Here is a 25,257-nt window from a genome sequence, read left to right as displayed (position 1 = left end):
AACCAATGTTCACATCCTTGAAAATTAATCCTACACAACAACATATCAGTCCCAGAAATCCAGTTCTAAAAACATTGGTATTAAAAAAAAAACAATGAAACCAGTTTGAGGAAGTCACATGTTTTTAATCAGAATAAATCACACAATAAGAAAGGAAAACAGGATAGTTTATTTCCCTTTTGCCAGGACCTGTTTACCTCACCCACAAGAACATGTTTGCCCTAAAGTACTACACACCAAAACAAATTGTCACATTGAAGAAAAACTTTATCTTCAAATAAAGCGCAGTCAGTGTCTAAATAAGTACAGTAATCTATTTTACTGAATCATTTGTATACAAAATAAATAGTACTATAAACAATGCAACAGTCTTATGTGATGGAGTAAAATCTTAACAAATTGTTAATGTGAGTAGAAGATTGTACTGAAAAAACAATAAAATTATGCCAACTTTAATCTCAGCAAATCAAACTAACCTAAATCACATCAAGCAAGCATCAATCTGTGAAACATCAACAACCATTGTAGGATCAATCATGGGGTCACAGCAAATTTTGCAGCAAGAGATAGCTGATCTGCTGTTTTTCTGTGCAACTTCACAAGCAGGTAGCTTACTTGTATGATGAATTGAAACAAGGTGCATACAATAAAAATCTACAGCTCCATGTTTCAATAAATAACAGAATTATATGGACCTATTAGTAAAATATGGCTGTCTGCCTTCAATATGTTATTTATATGCTAGCTACTAGCATAGACACTCAATAAACAATTTAGAACTCTCAACTGCACCATTAGCAAGAACCAAATTTACTGAATTAAATTCATTAATATTCATAAGTCATAATTTGTTTTAACAAGAAAAAATTTAAAAATGCAAATGCAACAATAAAATAGTTGAATAAAAAAAGTGTATGAATACAATTAGAACAAAAAAGGAAGTACAAGTAGACACGCCCATTGAAACTTGTAAAGCATTGTTTATTTGCACTACTTTAAACAATCAGCTGCATACAGACTTGGGCAGACTTATCACAGGATTATTTTAGGTTTTATGTACAAAAAGTTAGATTTGACACATTTCTTCGTTAATATATATCATTTTATTTGGTTAGAATTCTGTAAAATTTTAGCATTTTTACAAAAAATATAAATTCAGTTCTCCAATTTTGTTGGAAAACAGAAAATGTCAGGATGTATATTTATTATTAAAAATATTGATAACCTGCACAAAATAATTAAAATAGAAACCTTAATGAGGATAAAATCACATGAACACCAGGCATACTTCTATAATTTGACACAATTCTATTGATTCCTATGTTGTAGCCAAATATATGACCATGACCATATTTAGTATTTATAGACTGATATATTTTTATAGTTATATTTTAGGTTTTAAAGGCTATGTTATTAACAAAACTGGACAAAGCCAGTATTCCTAAGGTGAGTGATAAAACAACTGTACAGATGAGAAACTGAAGAGTAGTCTCCAGCAGTTTAAAACTGGATGAGGCCAGTATTACCATGTGAGTGTTAAAAAAAAATGTCTATGAGAGGAACTGAGGTAAAACAAGCAGCAGAATGTGAACAAATGAAAGACTTGTATATGATACAGGGGGAGGGGGGTCACTTCCTGAGGCTGGGGGTCAGGCCCCTACAGCTGATCTTTGTGCCAGATCCAACGTTTGCAGGCATGGTCAAAGCTGTGAGATAACCATTGGCTTTCCAGAAGATTGTACCGCGCCATGCTTAAGTACAGAGGTTTGCCTCGCCTGAAAGAAAATATTGTCATAAAGTGTTAACATAGAAAGTACACAAGTTTCATTTTGTCTGAACAAAACATTTCTTTAGATAAGATGTAATAAAAAAAGGATCTAACTACTATCTATACTGCAATAGAAAACAACTAAAAGATATTGGTGGAGACAAAAACTATGAATTTTTTTAAAGCCAATGTTGGGTTGACAAATGTATTAATGAGAAAAAAAGAACTAAAAATTTAGGTAGGAGCGATCTTACTGTAGATGTGAGTAATCTTACTTTAGATGCTTACTTTTGATGGGAGTATTCTACTTTAGGTGAGATAATCATTAGATGAGAGTGATCTTACTTAAGATGAAAGTAAGCTTACTTGAGGTGATATAATCTTACTTAAGATGAAAGTAATCTTACTTGAGGTGAGATAATCTTACTTAAGATGAAAGTAATCTTAGTTTGGGTGAGATAATCTTACTTAAGATGAAAGTAATCTTACTTAAGGTCTCTGTCCTCCTCTCCGTGTTCATCCAGGTAGACAGAGCCCCACAGTGTGGCCCTGGCTCCTCTGATGACAACAACCAGACTGGAGTTGACCAACAAGTACATGCTTGTACCAGCACCACACTGGACTGAATGCTGGACAAAACAAGTTCTAATTAGGCCATATGCAGTAACTAAATTTATGATAATTTAGGTTTGCCAATCAATCAAAATAGATATTATTTGGTTTGAGCATTACCATGAAGTAAGATGGTAAAGATCGTTAAAAAAATTTAAGACTTAACTCTTCTAAGTGAAATTTCAGTTTAAAGGATAGAAACCTATGGTCAACTCAAAGTAAATAATTCAAGTTATCTAGACTTATAAAACAACTTCTTACTACACTCAGAAGTTATGCTGACCATACAAAACAACTTCTTACTACCCTCAGAAGTTATGCTGACATATAAAACAACTTCTTACTACCCTCAGAAGTAATGCTGACATATAGCTAATGCTGACTTACTGCAACACTCTCGTAAACACTTTCTGTGACACAGCATCCTTCCCTAAAACACAAAAATTGTCCACAAACAAGACAGATGGCTGGATCCTTAGGGACTTGGTTGCATTCATTGCACTTGGCAGTCCTGAACATCTGAAAGATCTGGTAGTAGCTCTCAGGCAGCTTGATCAGGCCAGGCTTTTGCCAGTTGGGATTTATTTGGAAAAGTGTCTGGTTGGTAGAAAAAACAATGAGAGCCTAAACTTTTAAAAGTTTTTTTTTTTTAAATGTCTGGTTGAAATTAAATTTTAACAAAGAAAAAATGAATTAAACAACCAAAGATTTTGGTAAAAACAATAACCAAATTTTATAGATAAAAAAACAATAAAATCTGTAATAAAAAGTATCAAACCAATGGTCCACCTCAGAATACACCAAAAATATAATTAACAGATATGCTCAGATTTTTAAAAAATTTTTATGCCAAATTTGTTTTCTAAATCACCTCCCCAAAAAATAATTTTGAAAACCGATCATGAATGATGGAGGATATTTTTGTCATTTTTTCAGTCGATCAATCAATCAGATGACATTTTATTGAATATAACACTTAAGGGTATTACAGTAATTTAACTGTATGAAAAAAGGCAGAAACTAGAAAATATAAAGATAGAGATACCTTAGCCTCTTGTGGCGCAGCATTTATAAAGTCAGTCACATGAACACACCAGGCCCTGATCAATGCATGTGGTTCTTCCACCACCCACCTCAAGCAGGCTAGGCTCGAGGCTGTGCCAGATACACCATCTACTGGACCATCTGCCTGGTTGTACAGTTGTAAGTAGGTGGACAGTTGTTGAAACTCACTTTGTCCAGGCTATGAAAATAAACAAAATATTAGCATTACTGCAATGAATATGGAGCATAATAGTTTATTGAAATAAAATTGACCTGTGATGACAAAGGAAGCCTAATTTGTTACCTGAGGTAAGTGTAATTTCCTACCTGAGCTGGTGTAATTTCCTACCATAGTTGAAGTAATTTCCTATCTGAGCTGAAGTAATTTCCTACCTGAGCTTAAGTAAATTCTTACCTGAGCTGGTATAAACTTCTACCTAAGCTGGTATAATTTCCTACCTGAGCTGGTGTAATTTCCTACCTGAGCTGGTATAGTTTCCTACCTGAGCTTAAGTAAATTCCTACCTGAGCTGGTGTACTTTCCAACCATTGTTGAAGTAATTTCCTACCTGAGCTGAAGTAATTTTCTACCTGAGCTTAAGTAAATTCCTACCTGAGCTGGTGTAATTTCAATACTAAAAATATGACTTTTAAGGAGGGCTGAGATGCGCATGAAAGGTAAACAGTATTCTTCAACCATCTGCTGGACGCTCTGTGGTGACCAGACATTCTGACATATCTGAGGACGTTACACAAAATACTTCAGTCTGTTTATTCAAAATAATAATTGACCGATGGATTACTCCATTCAAAAATACAATAAATACACTGACATTTTTACTTAAAATTAATTATTTCTTATCGCAAGTGGTGTTTTGTTTGCATTTAGAATGAAAGTAAACAAGAATAATAAAGATGTTCTATTGCAAGCACAGCAGTCTAAAAATGACTTTATCTAACAATAGTACTATTACAATATTAGTGCATAGGTGAACATGGCAATGTGGAAAAAGTGTTTAACAGAGGAGTGTCATGAAATAACAGCTGGCAGCGTGTAGCAGTTGTCATGTAAGAACTTACAGCAGGCAGCATATGAGAGTTGTCAATCTCCTCATACAGAGTACTGCGAGACAGTCCACTGATCACATGACCTAGGAGTCCCTCAATGGTGGCAGTCTGGCTCTGGGTTAAATAATTAAACTTTTTATCATGAGCTGTAAGTTTTAACATTTTAAAAAAATCATGAGCTGTAACAGTTTTAACATTTAAGAAAAAATACTGACTGGTTTTTTAAATATTAACCATTTTAAAATCTATTTCTTGAGGCATAACTTTCACATTTATTAATAATTTTTTTGTGTAAGTTAAAATACTTGCAAGCTCCTGATGTATTAAAGATAAGAAACTAAAAGCTTTCCAACTGAAATCTTAACAAGTGTAAGACTTTTATAAGCTCATCCAGGACAGGATTATGGAGAGAGGGGCTCACTCACAGGTAGTTAAAACCTGGCTTACAATACACACCTGTCTCCCCTTCCTATGCCATGCATCTCGTTCATCACTGGAAAACTTGCAGCTGACAAAAGCCAAAGCTTGTATAAAGACCAGGTTGTACAGCATCTGTATCACAAAGTCTAGGTGTTCTGTGGAGAAATGTGGGACATGTATGGACTGTTGATCAACTTTTATCAACACCAGTCTACATACACAATCAATGTTTTGAATAGAAATCTAAAATATCTGAATACAATGGCATGCGTTTGTCACACATTGCTAGTATGTTTAGCATTACCATACTTGTTTCTATGCTCACTGTTACAAAAATAGATTTAAAATAATAATATAAGCAATATAAAATCCCTTTTGTTGTTACATTTAACATTTTCCTTCTAGATTTTTTTTGAAAATTTTCTTTTTCCTTGGGGATAATTATAGATTGGAAAAAAGGGGCTGAATAAGGGTGTAAGAAAGGTATTTCTGTGGTTTTTTTTGCAGAATTATATCAAGAGAATAAAAGAAAAGGCTTACGTTTAGACCTCATCAAGAATTTTCTAATTTTAAAAACTTACCAGACTCTATGGCAAAAGATAATGTAAGCACAAATTGTATGAGGAGGCTGAGAGGATCTTTCAGTAGAACAGGGACTTGTCTCTCATACACTGACACACTACTGAAGGCAGAAACACAACAAAATTAAAACAAAACTGATAAAAGAAATGCAGAAATTTACACAGCACTGATAAAATAAATATGAAAATTCAACACTGATATAATTAACACAGAACAAAAAGGAAATTAGACACAGTAGTCTGAAATAAACAGAGATAGAAAATTGTATATTAAAATTTAGTTTTCAAAAATTCTATTGTAGCTCATGATTTCAAAGTTTTAAAAATTGGCAATACAATGGTATGACTACTTATGTAGTGTAGACATTCTATTTGACAAATTGACAATAATATGAGTCAAAAACTCAGTAAACATTTGAAATTGGAAAACACAAAAGCAAAATATTATAGAATCAACATTGAGGACTTAAGGATCAAGTAGGCTCATGAGCTACATTTAGTCGAATCTTTTTAGAGATGGCTCCTGGAAATTTCAGCTTAATTCTCTTCTCCTCCACCTTTACAATGTATCAGAAGTCTTCCCCCCCCCCCCTTCACAATGCAACAACTTACCTGGAGGTCTGGTCCCACAGGTTCCTGCCAGTTATGTGGGCCCACAGGTCTGGGTATGGGGAGCTGGAAACTAGAATCTTGCTGTGGAGACTCAGGACATGGATGAGAGGCACTGGGGGAAAATACAACGGCTACAATTACAAGGGCAATAACTACAAGGGCTACAATTACAAGGGCTACAGCTACTACAAGGGCTACAATTACAAGGGCAATAACTACAAGGGCTACATTAATTACACTGACATGGGACGTTAAAAGTCAGAACATTTGTTTGATGGACAGACACATAGCATAAAAAGTAAATGCAATATTTTACTGGATCAGTACACTTGATTATTAGACTATTACACTTAGTGATACAATATTTGACTCTATAATGACTAATTGTGGCCAGCACTATTTTAAAGCGCTGATGTTTACTTACAGAAACTGTTTTGTTTTTTGGCTGCACTAGTGGACTGAGATTCTAACAGGCTACCTCCTTTCTGTAAGAGTTCCATTTCTAGATTTACCCTGCCATCAAACACAATACACAAGTCAAATCAACATGAAAAAAAACTTCTACAAACTCCTTTTTAAATTAATATCTTAAAACTGATGCCACTGTTTACAGTATTTATAGATCTACATGCTTTCATTTTGTTAAAAATCTCTACTCTGTTCTAACCAGCTAGGTTCACTTTTAATTAAACAAAACGTTGTCTCTTTAAATGTAAAGACATGTATGAAGAATGGAAAAACCTGGCAACTGAAGAGATAAAAAGCAATAAAGTCTCAGTGTTGCGTGTAGAAGAGAATGACAGGTAGCTGGGGTAAGTTATTTTGGTGAGATCCTCCATCACAGTTCCCATAGCACGGGTCAGGGTTGGGTGTTCCTGGAACATAAACATTATAAAAACTTATAAAAACTTATAAAAACAAGTAAAGCAGCTGATTTATTACATACATGATTTAGCTTGACTAAAGTGAAGTAGGTCTAACCTGGCCTATCCGTCTGTTGACCATCATTTCAGCTATATCAAGCACCATTTGCTTGTAGTCTCTAGACACTGGCTTCACTAACATGGTGCGGCTTTCTTCTGGCACCATTGGGATCACAGAGTTGGACAGCTGGCGACACAGGGGGCACCAGTACTCTCGCTTGTTCACTGCCAGAATCTCTGAGTGGTTTTGTGTCTGCAGTAGTAAAACATAATGATACTAATCAAATACTGGTTGTGTTGCAGTATAAAAATGGTAACTACAATACAACAATCATAACTTTGTTAAAGAGGAAGGAAGTTTTAATACAGTAAAGAGTAAGCTGCAACAAATTTTCAAGTAAGGTTGTTATATTACGTCAATAAAGTCAAATGCTTGACTTACCCGTAGAGAATCAAGGTATGACTTATGACAGTCAAGGTGGAGATAATGTCCGCACGTCTGGGCAACCACGCCCCCTTCCCAGCCAATGTTGACAGACAGCTCACAAGACTTCTGGGAAAATTTATTTCCGTCATTTAAATATTCATGGGGTGTTCAGTCAAAATACAAGCTTTTACAGACATGCTACATGGGAAGGTATAAAATAAAGCTTACCTCTTCAAAGTTTTTCTGTAGGATCTCAAGCTTTTTCTTGATAACTTTTCCACAGGAGGATTTACGGAACTTCTGAACATACGAGTCAGAGATATTCAAAGAATTTTCCTGATTATTCTGTTGGCGATGACCAAGAACTGAAACAAATGCACTAGTTATCAAAATACTTGACAATGGTTTGCCAATATTTTTTTAACACAAGGTAACAAACTAACACAAGCCAGAAAGTGATCTGATGTGTAAAATAACATGAGACTTGCAAGAGAGAAGTTGTTACTTTGTTCTGACACAAAGCTACACAGAGTGAACTACACTAGTGTGCTGAAACAAAGCTAGACAGAATGAACTACACAAGTGTTCTGATACAAAGCTATACAGAATGAACTACACACTTGTGTGACACAGAATGAAGTACACACTTGTGTGACACAGAATGAAGTACACACTTGTGTGACACAGAATGAAGTACACATTTGTGTGACACAGAATGAAGTACACACTTGTGTGACACAGAATGCACTACACACTTGTGTGACAGGATAAAGTACACACCACTAGAGGCCTGCAGGAAGACAACCAGTCCAATGGGTCTGTCACCAGTTGAAGGGGTGGACTGGCTACAGATGACGCAGTCGTATTGCTTGGCTTCACTCAAATCTTTCTCTTGTTCTAAGTTTGCTGAGGATGGACTGGACTCACTTCTCTCTATCAACACGCAAGAAACACCAATATCAATAGACGGCACCCAGATGACAACTTAACCAGTGCATTATTCTAGGTAAATTGGTTGGAAACTATACTAGTAAATGATATATAAAATTTTAAAATAAAAAAAAAAAAACTGTTGCTCTTTAACCTGATTCTTCCTCCATGGCTTGCTCCATAAAAGCTTTTTGTTTTGATGCAAACTCTGCCATTAGCTTTTGTTGTCTATTCCAAGCCTTTCTTCTCCTGTCACAAAAAAAGTACTCACAGATAGTAGCTGTCATTTTAAAAAAATGTAACTGTGTCATTAAAAACTATGAATGTAAGTTTAGTGATACTAGAACACATCCATACTTGCTATCTTTTTCAGTCTCGGATGGTCCAGCCTTGACCTTTGTCATATTGAGAGAGCGGCAAGTATCGTCAATGACTCTGGAAGCATTAGTGCTGGCTGTATATAGATGGTCCAGGAAGCGCTCTATGTACACCTGCCCATCACCCCCTTCTACAACACTTGAGGATACAGATGGGGACTGGGTTTTTGGCTTGTAGCTGGTGGGAAAAACAAATCATTTAATGTTTAAAAAATTTCAAAATGTAATTCTAAGTCCAAAATTGTTATATCATCTAGTTTGGACTGACTCACAGAGTACTCTTGTTACATCACTTGGCTGATCCATTCATCAGCATGAGATTTGTATCTTATTTAACCAATCATACAAACTAGAGTAGATAAATAATTGTTTTAAAATAATGTTTAAATGTGGCAATTTACCTGGCTGCCCCACCCATCTTGGTGTGAAGTTTAATCAACACAGAGATCAGACTTTCTTTAATGGTTATCCTCTTGGTGATGAACTGAGCTGTGGCCACGCCCCTACTCTCATATCTTTTCACTAGTGGTTTGGGGGGGTTGGGTGGTGGGTGGGGTATTGCTATCCCTAGAGCAAACTCAGACTCTGGCCCTGACCCCAGTCCTGTAGCAACGGATGGTAGAGAGACCATCGCAAGGGATGGAATCTGTCCTAACTGGGCGGAGGTCACAGGGCCACTGGATGCTGGGGATAAATTTCTTTGTTACAAGACACAAAATTTTAAAAAAAAAGTTAATTTTATCAAAGAAGTAACACAACATTTGAATAGCCCAGTGCACTTAAAACAACATGATAAGATGATTGGGCCGGGAGAAAACAAGGTACATTTTTAGCTTGTTTATCATAATATTTTATAATGACACATTTCATAAACGTTGTATGTATAACTAGAATTTTGAGGAAAATTTGTTTTAAATCCAGAATTTCCTGGAAAATTTGTTTTAAATCTAGAATTTCCTGGAAATTTTGTTTTAAATCTAGAATTTCCTGGAAAATTTTAAATCTAGAATTCTCAGGAATTTTTTTTTTTTACATCTAGAATTCTTAGGGGAAATTATTTTAAATCTAGTTCTCAGGTAAATTTGTTTTAAATCTAAAATTCTCAGGTGAAATTTGTTTTAAATCTAAAATTCTCAGGTGAAATTATTTTAAATCTAGTTCTCAGGTAAATTTGTTTTAAATCTAAAATTTTAAATCTAGAATTCTCAGGAATTTTTTTTTTTTACATCTAGAATTCTCAGGTGAAATTTGTTTTAAATCTAAAATTCTCAGGTGAAATTATTTTAAATCTAGTTCTCAGGTAAATTTGTTTTAAATCTAAAATTCTCAGGTGAAATTATTTTAAATCTAGTTCTCAGGTAAATTTGTTTTAAATCTAAAATTCTCAGGTGAAATTATTTTAAATCTAGTTCTCAGGTAAATTTGTTTTAAATCTAAAATTCTCAGGTGAAATTATTTTAAATCTAGTTCTCAGGTAAATTTGTTTTAAATCTAAAATTCTCAGGTGAAATTATTTTAAATCTAGTTCTCAGGTAAATTTGTTTTAAATCTAAAATTCTCAGGTGAAATTATTTTAAATCTAGTTCTCAGGTAAATTTATTTTAAATCTAGAATTCTCAGGTGAAATTATTATAATCTAGTTCTCAGGTTAAAAAAATACAAACAAGCAAAGTACCAGAAATAGCTGAGGGCTGGAGCTGGAACATTTCTTCCAGCGTGGATGTGTCCATGTCATCATCTGCTGAGCCACTGGCTCGAACCTCTTCTTCTGTCACTGGAACTGGCACAATGACCTCACTGATGATGTCACAAGCATTGGCCTTGATATCTGAGGTCCCATACCACCTGTCTAACTGTCCATCCTGGACGTGTAAGGAGAGGCCAGGGACCTGTTGTACACACACAGGTGTATTAGAGTCAATCACTAAACATATACGTATACAAGTCAGAGGTATAAATCTTAAAATAATGAAAACAAGAAGCCAAAATTAGCCATGTTAAAATAAAGTACCCTGTTAGGAAAGGTTTTGGGAGCGTAGTGTAAGCACATCTCTAGCAAGTGGGTGCTGTGAAACAATATGGCTTCAGGCAGGTTCTTGTCTCGACTCAGAGCCTGTCAATAAAACAACATAACTGAAACATATCCTTTCAAATATGAATTAAGGGGATAACATTTTAAATTACATTTTTGATGAGCTCATTCAGAGTTAGTTAAACACTAGATTAAAACAGTGTGGTCCAGGCTACCTTGTGTAGAACTGTGAACAAGAAAGCATGCATTGCTTTACAGTTGAGCAGTCTATAAATGCCTGTGTACTCGTGGTGAATATTGGCGTCCATCTTGAAAGGTGGCCATGGAGTTGTCTTTTTCTTGTAGTTTTTATGTGTACGTAAGCTGGGAGGAACAAAATATGTGTCAGACTGAGAGAAAATCTGAGTTAAAAACACTGTATTCATAACCAAAGTAATATTTACTAATCAGCATTTAGAGAAAGAAAATCTTTGAGTTAAAAACACAGTATTCATAACCAAAGCAACATTTACTTATCAGCATTTAGGGAAAGAAAATCTTTGAACGATATGAAACCACAAGAAAAGCAACATTTACTATTCAGTGTAACGATCCATCGCTGACTGCATGTCCCTCCTGTATATTGCTCTCTGTGATACATGAACTGGATCAAAATCTTTTTCCCAAACTTCAGCTGGAGTGATATCAAGGAAACAACATACATGAGGTTATGGCTGATGGAAAATTGACATTCAGTTGCATTCACTCATCAAAACAGCCATGATAATGCTCCATAAACTAACCTTTAGGAACATAAGTTCCCTGCTGGAGGCCTCCGCCTGCTTCAAAGTTGGGTGCTTTATAATCTGCAAGCTGGAATAGATAACAGTGTTTTTAATGTACTCACCCAACTCAAGGAAATGTAGAAACACCTTTTCATTCAGTCAAAAAAATCACAATTAATCAATTAGATATAGATCTATATATACATTCATATTTCTTGTTAAGTTTTTTTTTTTAAATGATCAGGAAATACAGCTCTTACAAGACTACTAAAAAAACTGAGTTTTTTAATCTGTGTACCTTTTGCAGTGTTGGCTCAAAGAGTTCTTTAGCAAGCCCATTCACCCCTGTCTTTTCTGGCATCAAGTCCATTAGATTACTGTGTTGTCTGTCATTCATACACAACAGAGAGGCCATTTCTTTCCTTATCAGTTCTTCATCGCTGATACCTGTGTAGCATTTTATACACACTATAAATCTAATCAGCTTACAAATTTGGCTCTCTCATTCTCAACTAATTCATGCTTATTGCTTCATTCATAAACTTTTTTTTTTAAAATATTGGATTTTATGTAAAAACTGGTTGAAACATAGCAGCATATTCTAAGTAGCTGCAATAATTAGCATAAAATTGTATTAATTGCTAAAAAGATACGTTAGAAAAGCATCCAGACCTAGATATGTATGCATTCCCATAAGAGCAGAGAGTAGACTTAGTGCTCCTTCCACCATGGCCAACTCCTGATCTGGTTCCAAAGATATTCCTAAATGGATGGGGTCTGGAGAGTAGGACAGCCAGTTCAAGATGTGAAACCTGTTGGAATTACACACAAGAGATGTCAAACTTACACATATAGGCTATAGCAGTTGAATAAAAATTAACAAGTAAAAAAGCAAAAATTTAAATGGATGCAGATTTTACAAGTAAAAAAATATATTATTCCACAAAAATCAGACTGCCTAATATCTGTTATTTAATAAAAGCACAAAAGTTTTTCAAAAACCATCAATAAATACCTTTCTAGTACTGTGAAGATAAAACAATCAGGATCCAATTTTGTAGCACATAACTGAAAAGAGAGATGATGTATTTTGCTCACCAAAATTTTGACAAACACAAACAATTTACAAAATGTACAACCTTGGCCTAAAATTTTAAAATTGTTTGAAAAAATAAATGTAAAAAAATATAATAAATCACCACTATTTCTATTACATAGAAAATGTTTGTTTTTATTAGGTGGTGGGACTAGTGATCTCAGACCAAATATCCCAGACATGATATCTCAGGACAAATGATATGGAAAAAAATGTGTCAGATAACAATTTTTATATACTTTTTTTTACATTTTAGTATTAAGAAAATCTCATGACTAAAAAACATGCCACCAGTTAATACACAGAATAGGTGTGTATCATGCAATACTATAAGTACTTTATACAGATATCATCAATTAAATTTTGTAAATTAATTTTGATCTAAGAATTAAGTTAAAGTTCATGCCACATTGTACTGTAATAAGTGCTTAACATGTTTCAAATTTGAAGCACAATTAGTTAAACCAAGTGAAATTTGTTTCACAAGTTTCCAACCATGACAAAGCAGGACAGAGTAATCAATTGAACTAAAAGCTTGTAAAAAGGCACACAATGTGAGAAAACATGTAAAACCTTAACATAAAATAATTTAAAAAGTAGTACCTGTAGAAGATACAGATCTGCATCTGCCATGGAGTAACAAAAATGGCATTGTATGTAGGTCATAGCTTGACCCTTGATCTGTATACCATTCCTCACCCACATTCCAGTATATATTTGGGCTAAGCAAACCTATAAAATATATGGTATATATATATATTAATCTAAACAGAATCTAAACTAACCGTACTACGAATAAGAAACATTTTTTTTTAAAAGCTGAAATTAAAATAGCTAGACATTATGAGGCTAAAAATAACCATAGTTTAGTTATCAAAATATATTTCCGCCAAAGTTTAACTAAGAAATGTATTTTCCACTGAGCAGAGTTGTGAGTCTAGAATAAGTGTGAACGAACCTGAACTTGTAAAGTGTGCATCATAACTTTCTTTAACAGTGAGTCACTTGGGAGAATGGACTGCAAGTCACAATTGTGATATTTGACAGCTGTCATAATGAAAGTTGCCAGATATCTGTGCAGTGGAAGGTGGAATGTCAGCTGATAAGGATTGGGCTGAAAAATAAATTTATTTTAATTAGAAAATAAACAGTAGGTGAGAATAGGACTAAAAAATAAATGTATCTCCATTAGACTATGGCATGACAGTAAGGATTAGGCTGAAAATAAATGTATCCACAATGAGAGAATGAAGGTTTGGATTGGGCATACACACTCAATCCCCAGTAAGTGTTAATAAACTGCTTTATCTTGTTTCAGTTACTGTTAGCATTGCTGAGCTAAAATACATACTTTATAAATAAAGGAACTTTAGTTAGTACTTTATCTAGTTTGTGAAAAGATGTCACAAAGTGAAAATAATCAACCTATAGTGGGCAAACATCATGGTTAACCATTGCAAATCTCTGCACCCATGTGTGTGAATGGACTTAAAGTGGATTAATGTGAAAAGATTTTGAAAGTTCACAATGAAACAAGCTGCAATGGAATCTTATTCTCACACTTGTTTGTATTGTAACTAACATTCTATCTAAAAAAGAAATTTGACAAAATAAAAATTACAGTTTGGACTCAAACAATTTCATAAGAAATCCATATGATACTCTAGTTTACCTTCATTGTATCTTTAAAATTGATAGCATCAAACCAGTCTTCCAGAGCAACTGATGCAGATTTGATCATGTCCAAAACAAAATCTTTTGTTTCCTAAACACAGGAAATAGAAAAAAATTGATTATACAGTGTTAAAGAAAATAATAAATTAGAAGCTATATGAACAAAATGTGACATCGACTTTAATATCAAGCAACTTTCTGGTCTGACTGAGGCTGTAATAGCAAGCAACTTACTAGTCTAACTGAGGCTGTAATAGCAAGCAACTTTCTAGTACTAGTCTGACTGAGGCTGTAATAGGAAGCAACTTTCTAGTACTAGTCTGACTGAGGCTGTAATAGCAAGCAACTTACTGGTGTTTGACAGGGGCTGTAATAGCAAGCAACTTACTGGTGTCTGACAGGGGCTGTAATAGCAAGCAACTTACTGGTGTTTGACAGTGCATAAGAAGAGACCACATTGGTGAGGCTGAGATCTCAAGCTCTGCAGAAAAAGCTGCATAATATGTGTCAGGCTCAAACTCAACATGTTGACTTAACTCACGGGTGTTCAAGTTCATTCCTGGATAAAACAGGACAAGTTTTAGTATGCTAGAAATGTGAATGAAGCTTAATATGACCTAAAATATCTGACTAGAAATTACCTTGCATATCATTTAGAAGATCTAGCCAAAGCTCAACTAGCTGTGGATCACCAAGAAACTTGTGGGCAATCCTGCGGTGTGAGAGCACATTGATCAGGTCACTTACTACTGGCCAGTAGCAGTGGTCTTTCATGATTTCATGCTCACAGTTGACCACACAATGAAATCTTGACTTCAGGTCAGGATCTAGACAAAAAAAATTATATGTTGATAGAAAAACAATTTATTTAATTTTAAGGGAAATTAAAGACCACCTAATTAAATAACTCAATATCAAGGGCACTGACAACCCATCTAGTCTATCATGTTGTGTTAAGTGAGAACTGACCTTCAAGGGCACTGACAACCCATCTACTCTATCATGTTGTGTTAAGTGAGAACTGACCTTCAAGGGCACTGACAACCTACCTACTCTATCATGTTGTGTTAAGTGAGAACTGACCTTCAAGGGCACTGACAACCCATCTACTCTATCATGTTGTGTTAAGTGAGAACTGACCTTCAAGGGCACTGACAACCTACCTACTTTATCATGTTGTGTTAAGTGAGAACTGACCTTCTAGGGCACTGACCCCCATCTACTCTATCATGTTGTGTTTAGTGAGAACTGACCTTCTAGGACACTGACCCCCATCTACTCTATCATGTTGTGTTGAGAACTGACTTTCAAGGGCACGGACAACCCATCTAGTCTATCATGTTGTGTTAATTAAGTGAGAACTGACCTTCAAGGGCACTGACCACCCACCTACTCTATCGTGTTGTGTTAATTAAGTGAGAACTGACCTTCAAGGGCACTGACCACCCATCTACTCTATCATGTTGTGTTAAGTGAGAACTGACCTTCAAGGGCACTGACCACCCATCTACTCTATCATGTTGTGTTAAGTGAGAACTGACCTTCAAGGGCACTGACCACCCACCTACTCTATCGTGTTGTGTTAATTAAGTGAGAACTGACCTTCAAGGGCACTGACCACCCATCTACTCTATCATGTTGTGTTAAGTGAGAACTGACCTTCAAGGGCACTGACCACCCATCTACTCTATCATGTTGTGTTAAGTGAGAACTGACCTTCAAGGGCACTGACAACCTACCTACTCTATCATGTTGTGTTAAGTGAGAACTGACCTTCAAGGGCACTGACCACCCATCTACTCGTTGTGTTAATTAAGTGAGAACTGACCTTCAAGGACACTGACCACCCATCTACTCTATAATGTGTTAATTAAGTGAGAACTGACCTTCAAGGGCACTGACCACCCATCTACTCTATCGTGTTGTGTTAATTAAGTGAGAACTGACCTTCAAGGGCACTGACCACCCATCTACTCTATCATGTTGTGTTAATTAAGTGAGAACTGACCTTCAAGGGCACTGACCACCCGTATACCCTGTATCATGTTGGCAAGGGAGAGAATGATGGTGAGAAGAAGGTTATGGTTTTCAGTGAGGTACACAGCCAGCTGCTCATTGCTGAAGAGCTGAACACTGATGTGAACTATCCTGTTGGCCACTGTGGACCTGTCAGTAGCCTCACTCAGCACCACAGATATGCGGGAGTAATGCTTCACAAACGCCTTGGCAAAAGATTCCTGCATCACATGAAATGGTTTGGTTATGTTAGTCAATACATATCACAATCTGCTTGATTTTATAAAATAGGACTTCAACAATTTTTGTCATTTTTATAACATGGAATGGGAAGACTTTGCATAGCGGTAGAGTGTTAGAATGCTAACCCGAAAGCCTTGAGTTCAGATCCCAGGCTCGAGTCTGTAAGATGTCCCTGAGTTCATCCAACTTGGATCCGTACATGACTTACATTAGGGAAACAAAGGCAACTGGGCATAGTGCTGACCACACTATCCCCTTGTATGCACAGGTCATTGAAACAGATGAACTCTACTTCATCTACCCCATGTGTCAAAGACACAAACAGGAAAAGATCATGTATCATGGGATGTCGTGGCCAGGCTGTAGAGCATGATTACTGAACTAAAAGCCCCCAGTTTGGATCCTAAACTCAAGTTAACAGAACGTTCCTGAGTCCACCCAGCTTTGATGGGTATTTTGATTTATGTTAGGTAAAGGGGAATGGACACTATCCCCTTACATGCAGTGGTCACAAAGACAGGTAAACTCTACTTCATCTGCCCGACAGGCCAAGTCTGAAAGGGTAACTTTACTAACGGCACTTATAACATCATATGTTACAATATTATTTATAGTCAAACATGATGTGCCAAAGTGTAAAACTGCATGAGGGTAGGAAAATGCTACTCTAAATACTGTACTCTAAAGTTGTCTGCCCTAGCGGTGTACAGAAGCTGAACAGAAATGTAATCTCACCTTGTACAAGTCATCAGGTAACAGACCAAGTAAAAAGGTAACTAATCGCTGGGGAAATTCAAACCTCATCACCCAAAACACCAGTTCTTCAATGATTGTGGTGTACTCTAACTTCTGAGACATGCCTGGCTTTGCTGAGGAATCATTGCAATTGTACAATATTTCAGCTACTCTACTTAAAACTGTTTATTGTGTTCAGGGGTATTTTAGCATAGTAAATGATATTTCTATTAAAGTTCATTATAACTAGTGAATTAAAGTAGACTAAGGTAAATTCTTATTGAAAAAACTTTAAAAAACTTACATTTGTATCTATCAAAGTTGACTGGGTATCGCAAGTTAGCAAGATGTTTTTTAAATACTGCATAGTTTAGGTTCCTGCTGTCTGTAGGTGGATCAACTTGGACTGAACAAAAATATAAATGAAAACAATATTTTAGACATCCAAACAATTATTGAGAGTATTTCTGAAAGATATTTGTACAAATTAAACAGATGTATTTTATTTTTTATCAATACAAAAATACTACAAGATTTAGAAAAAAAATAATGTGATATGTTGACAAAGAAAAAGAAAACTGTACCTGTAGATTTTAAATAATGCTCTTCGTTTGTTAATGCCTGTGCCATAACTTGCCTCATGGCTGCCCCCATGTCACTCAATGATTGCATAAAACTCAGAAAGTGATCCAGATCCATTATGTTGAGTTGAAAGGAACTTTTACCTGTACTATCTGTAACAAACAATATGCTTAATTTTAACTAGCTGAATGTGAAACTATTTAAAACTACACGAATTAGATATGAATTTATCTGTGATAATTTTATGTCCTTATTTAATGTTTCACATTCAGCTAGTTAAAATCTTGGAATATAATTATTTAAAACTACATGAATTAGATATGAATTTATCTGTGATAATTTTATGTCCTTATTTAATATTATATTCCATGATTTATTGCTTTAAAAATGGTTTTGTCAAGACTAGAATTTGTCAAGACTAGATTTTGTCAAGACTAGAATTTGTCAAGACTAGATTTTGTCAAGACTAGATTTTGTCAAGACTAGATTTTGTCAAGACTAGATTTTGTCAAGACTAGATTTTGTCAAGACTAGATTTTGTCAAGACTAGATTTTAGACATTTTTATACACAAATTTTAAAAGGTCAGAATTTTACTCACGAGTAACAATTTAATTTGGGTGTCTAAATATTCAAAGTAAATTGTACAAGTAGGCAGCCCTGATATAAATCAACAGATTTGAACTGATGAACTGTTCTCTCAAATGATACAACAAAGCATACCCTGAGAGTTGAACTGTTCTCTTAAATGATACAACAAACAAAGCATACCCTGAGAGTTGAACTGTTCTCGCAAATGATATAGTAATCTCAAAAAGAGTTGTGGCACCATTTCTCTAGCCACTGCCATTAGCTCTGTTGGAGCCTCCGGGTCAGATTTGCTGTCTCTATGCTCACCATGACGTGGACAAAACCTACAGTTTAAATCAAAAGAGATATTTTTATACATTTTTTACAGAAACAAAATGTGACTGAGCTTAAAATGATGAGAATCAAAGTTGTTTGTTTATTGTGATCAACATAACACTATAAAAATGATACCAATAATTCATAGAAGGATACATTTTTAAAATAATTTTAAACTATAATATTTTGGCTCTTGAAAAATATACCTTTAAAAATCAAACTACTTTATGACCCAACAGCCATGATAGTTAGTATTTAGGAAAGGTAATTATTAGTGCTATGCAACTTCTTTACCTTAATCAAAATAAAACTATTATTAATAGATAATTAGATTTACTGAGATCCAACTCAAGTAATAATCTGCCATTTCAACTGATTTCTGTATCCTAGAAAACTGTTATTTTTTTTAAACCACTTGAAAGGAACGAATAAACCAATGGTCAGGAGTTAAGATGTGTTACAGTTATTTGAAAATTGGGTTTAAAAAATGTCAAAAGTTAACTTAAATTACTAACAATTTTTTTTCTTCAAGGCAAATAAAATACTAATTTTTGTCATGGATTGACAAATATTTCATTTGACAATATAATACTCTTTTAACATAATCTTTTTGGCTTTTAACTGAGAAGAAATTTTAAGTCTTAAAAAAAATCAATTTGTTTTATTAGATATGCTTAGATCTGTATAAAGAGTTTGAATTTTTTACTTAAAATGTGTGCCATTCAAAAAGATTTTTCTGTATTAAAACAACCCTCACACACTGATTCCACATTAAAGTTGGAGACATTGGATAAAAACAAATATTTTTGCTTACCTGTAAATAACTGATAATGAGAACAGAAACAATTTTTTTTTAAAGTATATCCACAAAAATGAAGTTTTTATGACTATAATTAATAAATGGAGTAATACAATGAACTTCTCAAATAAACACCTAAATAATAAAATGTTCAGCAGAAGTAACTGACAATGTTTAATAACAAACATTTGGGAATCTGCGCTAAATACCATGCAGTGGGGCTTTACTCTTACTGTTCAAGATTTTAAAATACAACCTTAAAAAACATAGAGGATATACAACCAAACAATGTGATGATAATAGTTACCAAATATTGTTCACAGTAAAGATAATATTAACCTACCCTTCAGGCCTCATAACACTAGCATCTCCACAATCACAAGCACCCCCCGCTTGGCTACGAAACATATTGTAGTCGTGACCCTCGTGGTTGCCAGCATGGAAGCAATCAGAACAGATGGACATGCAAGGTGAAATACCACAAGTGCGGCAGCGGTATGCTACAAAATTTGCAGTCCACACAAGGCCACACATAACAGAGCTGTCATATTCTCTGACTGAAAAAAACAAAAAACTGTAGTATGAGATGAGAGTGTCAGAATATTTATGAAAGATGTGGCTTCTTGTCTATATAATAAATATACACTTTACTCAATCAGATTTTATAAAATAATTAGAATAAGCACAGCTGGTGTAGTGACTTTATAATACATGTATTCATAGAGTCTACAGTCCCATTAAACGAAAAATACTTTTTAGAGAAAACATATTTTTACCTGTGTCCGCCACCTTCCACAAAATTTAGTCCACCGACACCCCCGAAAATTTCAAGAACCCCCCCCCCCCCCCGATCGCATTTGTAGCTCATACAAACTAAAGTTAGAGTCTACTTCTATAATATAGACCTGTTTCTTACTTTTGACCGATAAATTTTACTCACGCAGACAGTGTTCTTTTCAGGCTTTTTTTCTGGGGGTGGGGCACTTGAATTTTTGCAGGGGCCAATAAATTTTGACGGGTCGGGGGAGGACGACACTGGTAAATGTATAAATCTTCTCTATAACTAAATTAGGCATTCTACCTTCGGGGAAGGGGGGGGGGGGGGGAATAAAGGGGCTTTGCCCCTACCAGAAGAGAAACTCTTCACGCAAAACTTATTATAACATTAGACACATAATTTAGGCCGTAATGTCAGTATTTTTATTATGGAGTATCGATGACGTCATTTCTTTAAGGGGGGGGGGGGGCGGCTTAAACGTTCTTTGGAGGGGGGGGGGGCCTAACCGAATAATTGCATGAAAGAAACTCTGCAAGCAAACCACTTTTAAGATTAGACAAAATTGGCTTTTTAATCTAATGTTTACTCGAGAATCAATGACATCATTGTGTGCACTGTCCGGCTTGAGACTATTTTCTACTATTATCCATGTGACGTCACGTTTTGTTTTTCGAATTACTATGCATGTTTTTATTCTGCTTATGTTTTCTCTATAGCGTTCTTGACAGATAGATAGATTAAAGTTTGATAGATACACAGACAGACATCGAAGCTATTATTATAGATCTTCGAAGCAAGTTTTTCAAAACTAATTTAAGTTTTTTAAGTAGACCTAGATCTACTAAATATTTTTTAAATGGCCACATTTTTATGAAAAAGCTAAAACCAGACCTACATCTAGAACTAGATCTAGTCTTTTTCTGTGAACATTACATACATACATTTACATTAGCCATTAGCAAAGTAATAAATCATGTTTGCCTCAAATAAATCAGTGATATACTATACATTTCATCCTGGATTTATAATAACAATAAGGATGCATCTATTCAGACCCGGGTCCCAACAGCCACGGCCGCTATTGGAACCCGGGTCCTAATAGCCTCTGCCGCTATTGGGACCAGCCAATAGAATTGTTAAGATTTAGTTATACAAAAATTCTTTTAAGATGCAGTATATATCTTTTCTGTTGTGATTTTTATCCCTTGTAATTCTAAATGATATACTGAGATCTTGCTTTAAATAACCGATATCATTACTGACAAATGTTATGATGAGCGGGTGTTGTTAGGTCTATAACTATAATATAATTATGGCCTATGGTATGAACTTCTATGGCCGAGCAAATGTTGAGCGTGCATGTAAAAATGTGTTTTATTTATTTTTTCTTCTGTTAAACATAATTTGATTTCATAAGTCTATCCCTCCAAATATATATATATATATATATATATATATATATATATATATATATATATATATATATATATATATATATATATATATATATATATATATATATATATATATAAAATTGTATAAGATAGCTCATAGAGGCTGCAGACTACAGCTCCTGGACCCGTTTTCTTGAACACGAATATCTCGCATGCGTTGTAGTACGCTTTAATAGAAGCAATATGTAACATTTGAACTCAGAATGACCCCAAATCCATTTTTCCCTCTTGCTGGGTTGGGAGGGGGGGGGGGGCGGGGGGAGACTACGACGATGACAAATCTCGACAAGCTCATATATCTATGGTCTTGCTATGACATATGCTATAAGCCATAAGCCTACACTGTTCACATCTAACTAAACCAAAGTGAACTCACAGTGACCCTGGCTACACCGTGTCGGTATTTTTATTGTGCTGACCAGAAAACGCGAGCAGTCGATCTATGGATATTTTTTATAATTGGTGTGTTTAAAACCTAAATCTTGAAAAGAAAATCAATTGAAAAAAAGACACCTATGCAAACAACTCAATCGAATGTTAAACTTCGATAAATACACTTTTGATAGGTTCCGATCCCGCAACTGATCAAGGTACTGCGTTCTCCACTCGACCACAACGACTTCCAATAATTACTCAGTATTTAATGATTATCTATAGGCCTATACAGCTAAATATAGGGTATTTAGAAATAGCAACACAAGAACTAACGCTAGATAATCCGCATAACTAATTAGAATAAAAGACAACAAAATATTGGGACCCGGATCCGAATAGCCACTTCCTAACAATAAAGTTTAGTTTAAAACGAACTAAAAACTCCAAAGTTAGTGCCTAATGGATTAATAATTTAATATGGATGTCTATTATTCAGTGGTCATGTTTAAATTGATAATTGCGTAAATTCTAGATTTAGTGAGAAAAACTACTAATTACAATTAGAGATTTAAAATAACATTGCCTTTTTTCCCAAATTCTTCAAAAGTTAGTCCTCCTGCGATAAACCATTTGCATGAATCCAAACTTTCAAAGTCATCTATTGGTTTGTGAGGATCAAGAATGTAATCTAAATGATCGATGAGTGGTTTTAAATTGTTTGCTTTTGAGCTCTCTTCTTTTAAATACACAGCCACAGTACGTTTATCTCTCTTCATTAAACCTCCTATGTTGGATCCCGAGTTGGTATTAAATACACTAGCTGATCCAAGTCTGGTTTGAGAGTGAGATTTTTTGGCAGATGAAGAATTATCTGGTGATTTCCCAGGAGATGCCATTTTTAGTAGGCTTTCTCTAGGGAAGTCAAACTTAAATTATTAGATGTATGTTTTTTAAACTGCTACATTTTTATGTCTACACGATGAATACTCAATTTATGCTACTTTGATAGTGTCTAATTTACTATCTATCATTCACACAGTCTATTTTGTTTGCTGTCAATAACAAGCCTTTATAACACCGGAAGTTATAGATTCTTCAGTAAAAAAGATGTAAACACTGAGCGCGCGAGCGCTTGAGATAACTACACCGCGGTTGTATAACTAGCCTACTCATAGTGTCTATTTGTAGTCATTAAGATATCTAAGATCTCGATAGTTAAAATAATGTAATGTATGAATACTGTTCTAAAATTATGAGTGGATCAAGTTTTACCATGAAGAATAAAGTTTAAAGTATTGTGGTAATATCTAGACTTTACAATACTCTAGATCTAGACCATGGAAGAAACTTTTCGAAACATCATAACGCAAATCCAAAAGAACCTCGAGTGTTCCATTTGGTAAAACGTTTTTTTTTTTTTGTTGTCTGTTCTTAACAAATTAACAAATGGTCTAAATTCTAGATAGATCTAGATCTATTTACAGATTCTAGATTTAGATCGACAATTCAGGTTTAGAAGACACACTATACACGTACTAGTACTACTAGATATAGGCTACTAGTACTAGGAATACAATTATTACATAAGGCGATGACTTCACACTTTGGGGGGGGGGGGGGGGTCTGTAATTTTGTGAAGGTGTGTGATGAGGGTGGGGTTCAGATTGTGTGACACCATTACACTTCTGCATTATAAAAACTGCAATTTTGAGGGGGTTGTAGGCTGAGGTGTGATGTCATTTTAGGGGGTGGGTCTGGTTTTTTTGTGAAGATGTGTGATGGAAGGGGGTGAGGGGTAAAATCATCAAAAAAAGTGTGGCATTGTTTAAGGATGACCACTAATTCGCATTTAGTAGTGCCCACCCCCTCCAAATAATTCAATCATTAATTAGGCATAGAAGATCTATAAACTTGTGTAAAGAGAAAAGAGGGTCTGGATTTTTAAAGGGGGGGGGGAGGTGTAAAAACCTAGATAGGACTTAAATCTTGCCATTTATATTTTGCATAATCCCTGGTTGTAAATTTAAATGAAAATGAAATAGGGCCTAGGCCTATATTTACGCCTAGTTCTAAGTTATAATATTAACTTAAGAATAGAATATTATTAGGCCTAGGTATAGCTTACTTGTACTAGTAGATCTAGTACCACTTAGGCCTATTGCTAGTAAAATCTAATAAGGCCTACTAATATAAATATATAGTGAATTGTATAGGCTATTCTATACAAATGTCTAATATTTCTAAAACTTTATTTTGTAGCCTTGAACTTCTCTCATGTCCTGTCTCAACAAAATGTGATCACCAGTTTTGCAGGTAATAGATCTACTTATATTTTTAAACAATATATCTCATCTGCTAAGTGCGTATGGTTTTACTCTTTGAAAAATCCTAAAATTGTGATTAAGATGATGTTTACAGTTGTTTTATAGTTATACAATAATATATTATCTAAAAAAAAGCAATCTTTTCATTAGATTTTGTATCACCAAGTTTCTTCTAAACAAGCGATCAGTACCATGCCCATTATGCAAGGCCCCTGTAACCAAAAGGTATAAAATAATTTTGCACTAATATTTGCTTTTAAGTTTTAAAAAATAAGTTTTAAAATGTCCCAAGTTTTCCACATTGGTAGCTAGTATTGTGCAAACTTCATGTTAGCTGTTAAGCTAAAAAACTTTTTGAAAGAACTTCATATTTTCACTATATATTGTAAATATTTTAAAAGATTAAACTGATTTTTGTATTTTTAGAAATCTGTATAAACATTTATTCTCCTCAGAGGACTTCAAGAAAGAACTGACTTAAACAATATCATTACTAATGTAAAGGAGCTCATTATTGCTTTTGAGACTGACACTGGAGAAAAATGTATGTTTATACATGTTTTGATTTTGTGGGGAAAAATATAACTATATATCAGTAGGTTTTAATAAAGATGTTACATTTTAATTTGATTTATAAAGCCATTGTTTCAGATACAGTAACTAAAAAAAGTTGCCTTGATGACGCTTCAGGCACAATTAATAGCAGTAAGAAATCAAA

General features: G+C 34.6%; 1 protein-coding gene across 2 annotated transcripts; it reads right to left on the bottom strand.

Moving 5' to 3' along the window:
• Positions 1-91: 91 nt before the first annotated feature.
• Positions 92-23,287, bottom strand: LOC131952753 (E3 ubiquitin-protein ligase ubr3). Of its 2 annotated transcripts, XM_059315577.1 has the most exons (39): positions 22,799-23,287; positions 19,952-20,165; positions 18,675-18,817; positions 17,907-18,056; positions 17,627-17,728; positions 17,323-17,456; positions 16,356-16,565; positions 16,045-16,063; positions 14,970-15,155; positions 14,754-14,887; positions 14,327-14,419; positions 13,613-13,768; positions 13,258-13,386; positions 12,574-12,626; positions 12,231-12,370; positions 11,857-12,005; positions 11,577-11,646; positions 11,371-11,467; positions 11,010-11,157; positions 10,774-10,875; positions 10,438-10,651; positions 9,164-9,446; positions 8,743-8,940; positions 8,540-8,634; positions 8,236-8,388; positions 7,684-7,820; positions 7,471-7,581; positions 7,087-7,281; positions 6,847-6,980; positions 6,530-6,618; positions 6,106-6,217; positions 5,494-5,594; positions 4,949-5,067; positions 4,505-4,606; positions 4,038-4,163; positions 3,426-3,623; positions 2,768-2,977; positions 2,258-2,397; positions 92-1,775 (listed from the first exon to the last, which is right to left on the bottom strand). In XM_059315577.1, exons 1-39 carry the CDS (start codon positions 23,109-23,111, stop codon positions 1,658-1,660), a joined length of 5,577 nt encoding a protein of 1,858 aa, XP_059171560.1. In that variant the 5' UTR covers positions 23,112-23,287; the 3' UTR covers positions 92-1,657. The 2 variants fall into 2 exon arrangements, with proteins under 2 accessions (XP_059171560.1, XP_059171559.1); XM_059315576.1 differs by lacking the exon at positions 16,045-16,063 and having other exon boundaries at positions 16,337-16,565.
• Between the last annotated feature and the right edge of the window lie 1,970 nt (positions 23,288-25,257).

The sequence above is a fragment of the Physella acuta genome, unplaced genomic scaffold (genome assembly GCF_028476545.2).
Source record: "Physella acuta isolate Inbredline_101_S28 unplaced genomic scaffold, ASM2847654v3 ptg000890l, whole genome shotgun sequence".
Lineage (NCBI taxonomy): Eukaryota > Metazoa > Mollusca > Gastropoda > Physidae > Physella > Physella acuta.
Note: the sequence above shows the minus strand (reverse complement) of the source record. Positions and strands in the feature narration are given on the sequence as shown.

Coding starts and splice junctions, on each gene's coding strand:
- LOC131952753 (XM_059315576.1), bottom strand. CDS start 23,111: ATGGCATCTCCTGGGAAATCACCAGATAATTCTTCATCTGCCAAAAAA. Junction 8,941..9,163: donor AAGATGGGTGGGGCAGCCAG/GTAAATTGCCAC, acceptor TTTTCCCACCAG/CTACAAGCCAAAAACCCAGT. Junction 5,068..5,493: donor ATCTTTTGCCATAGAGTCTG/GTAAGTTTTTAA, acceptor ATTTCTCCACAG/AACACCTAGACTTTGTGATA.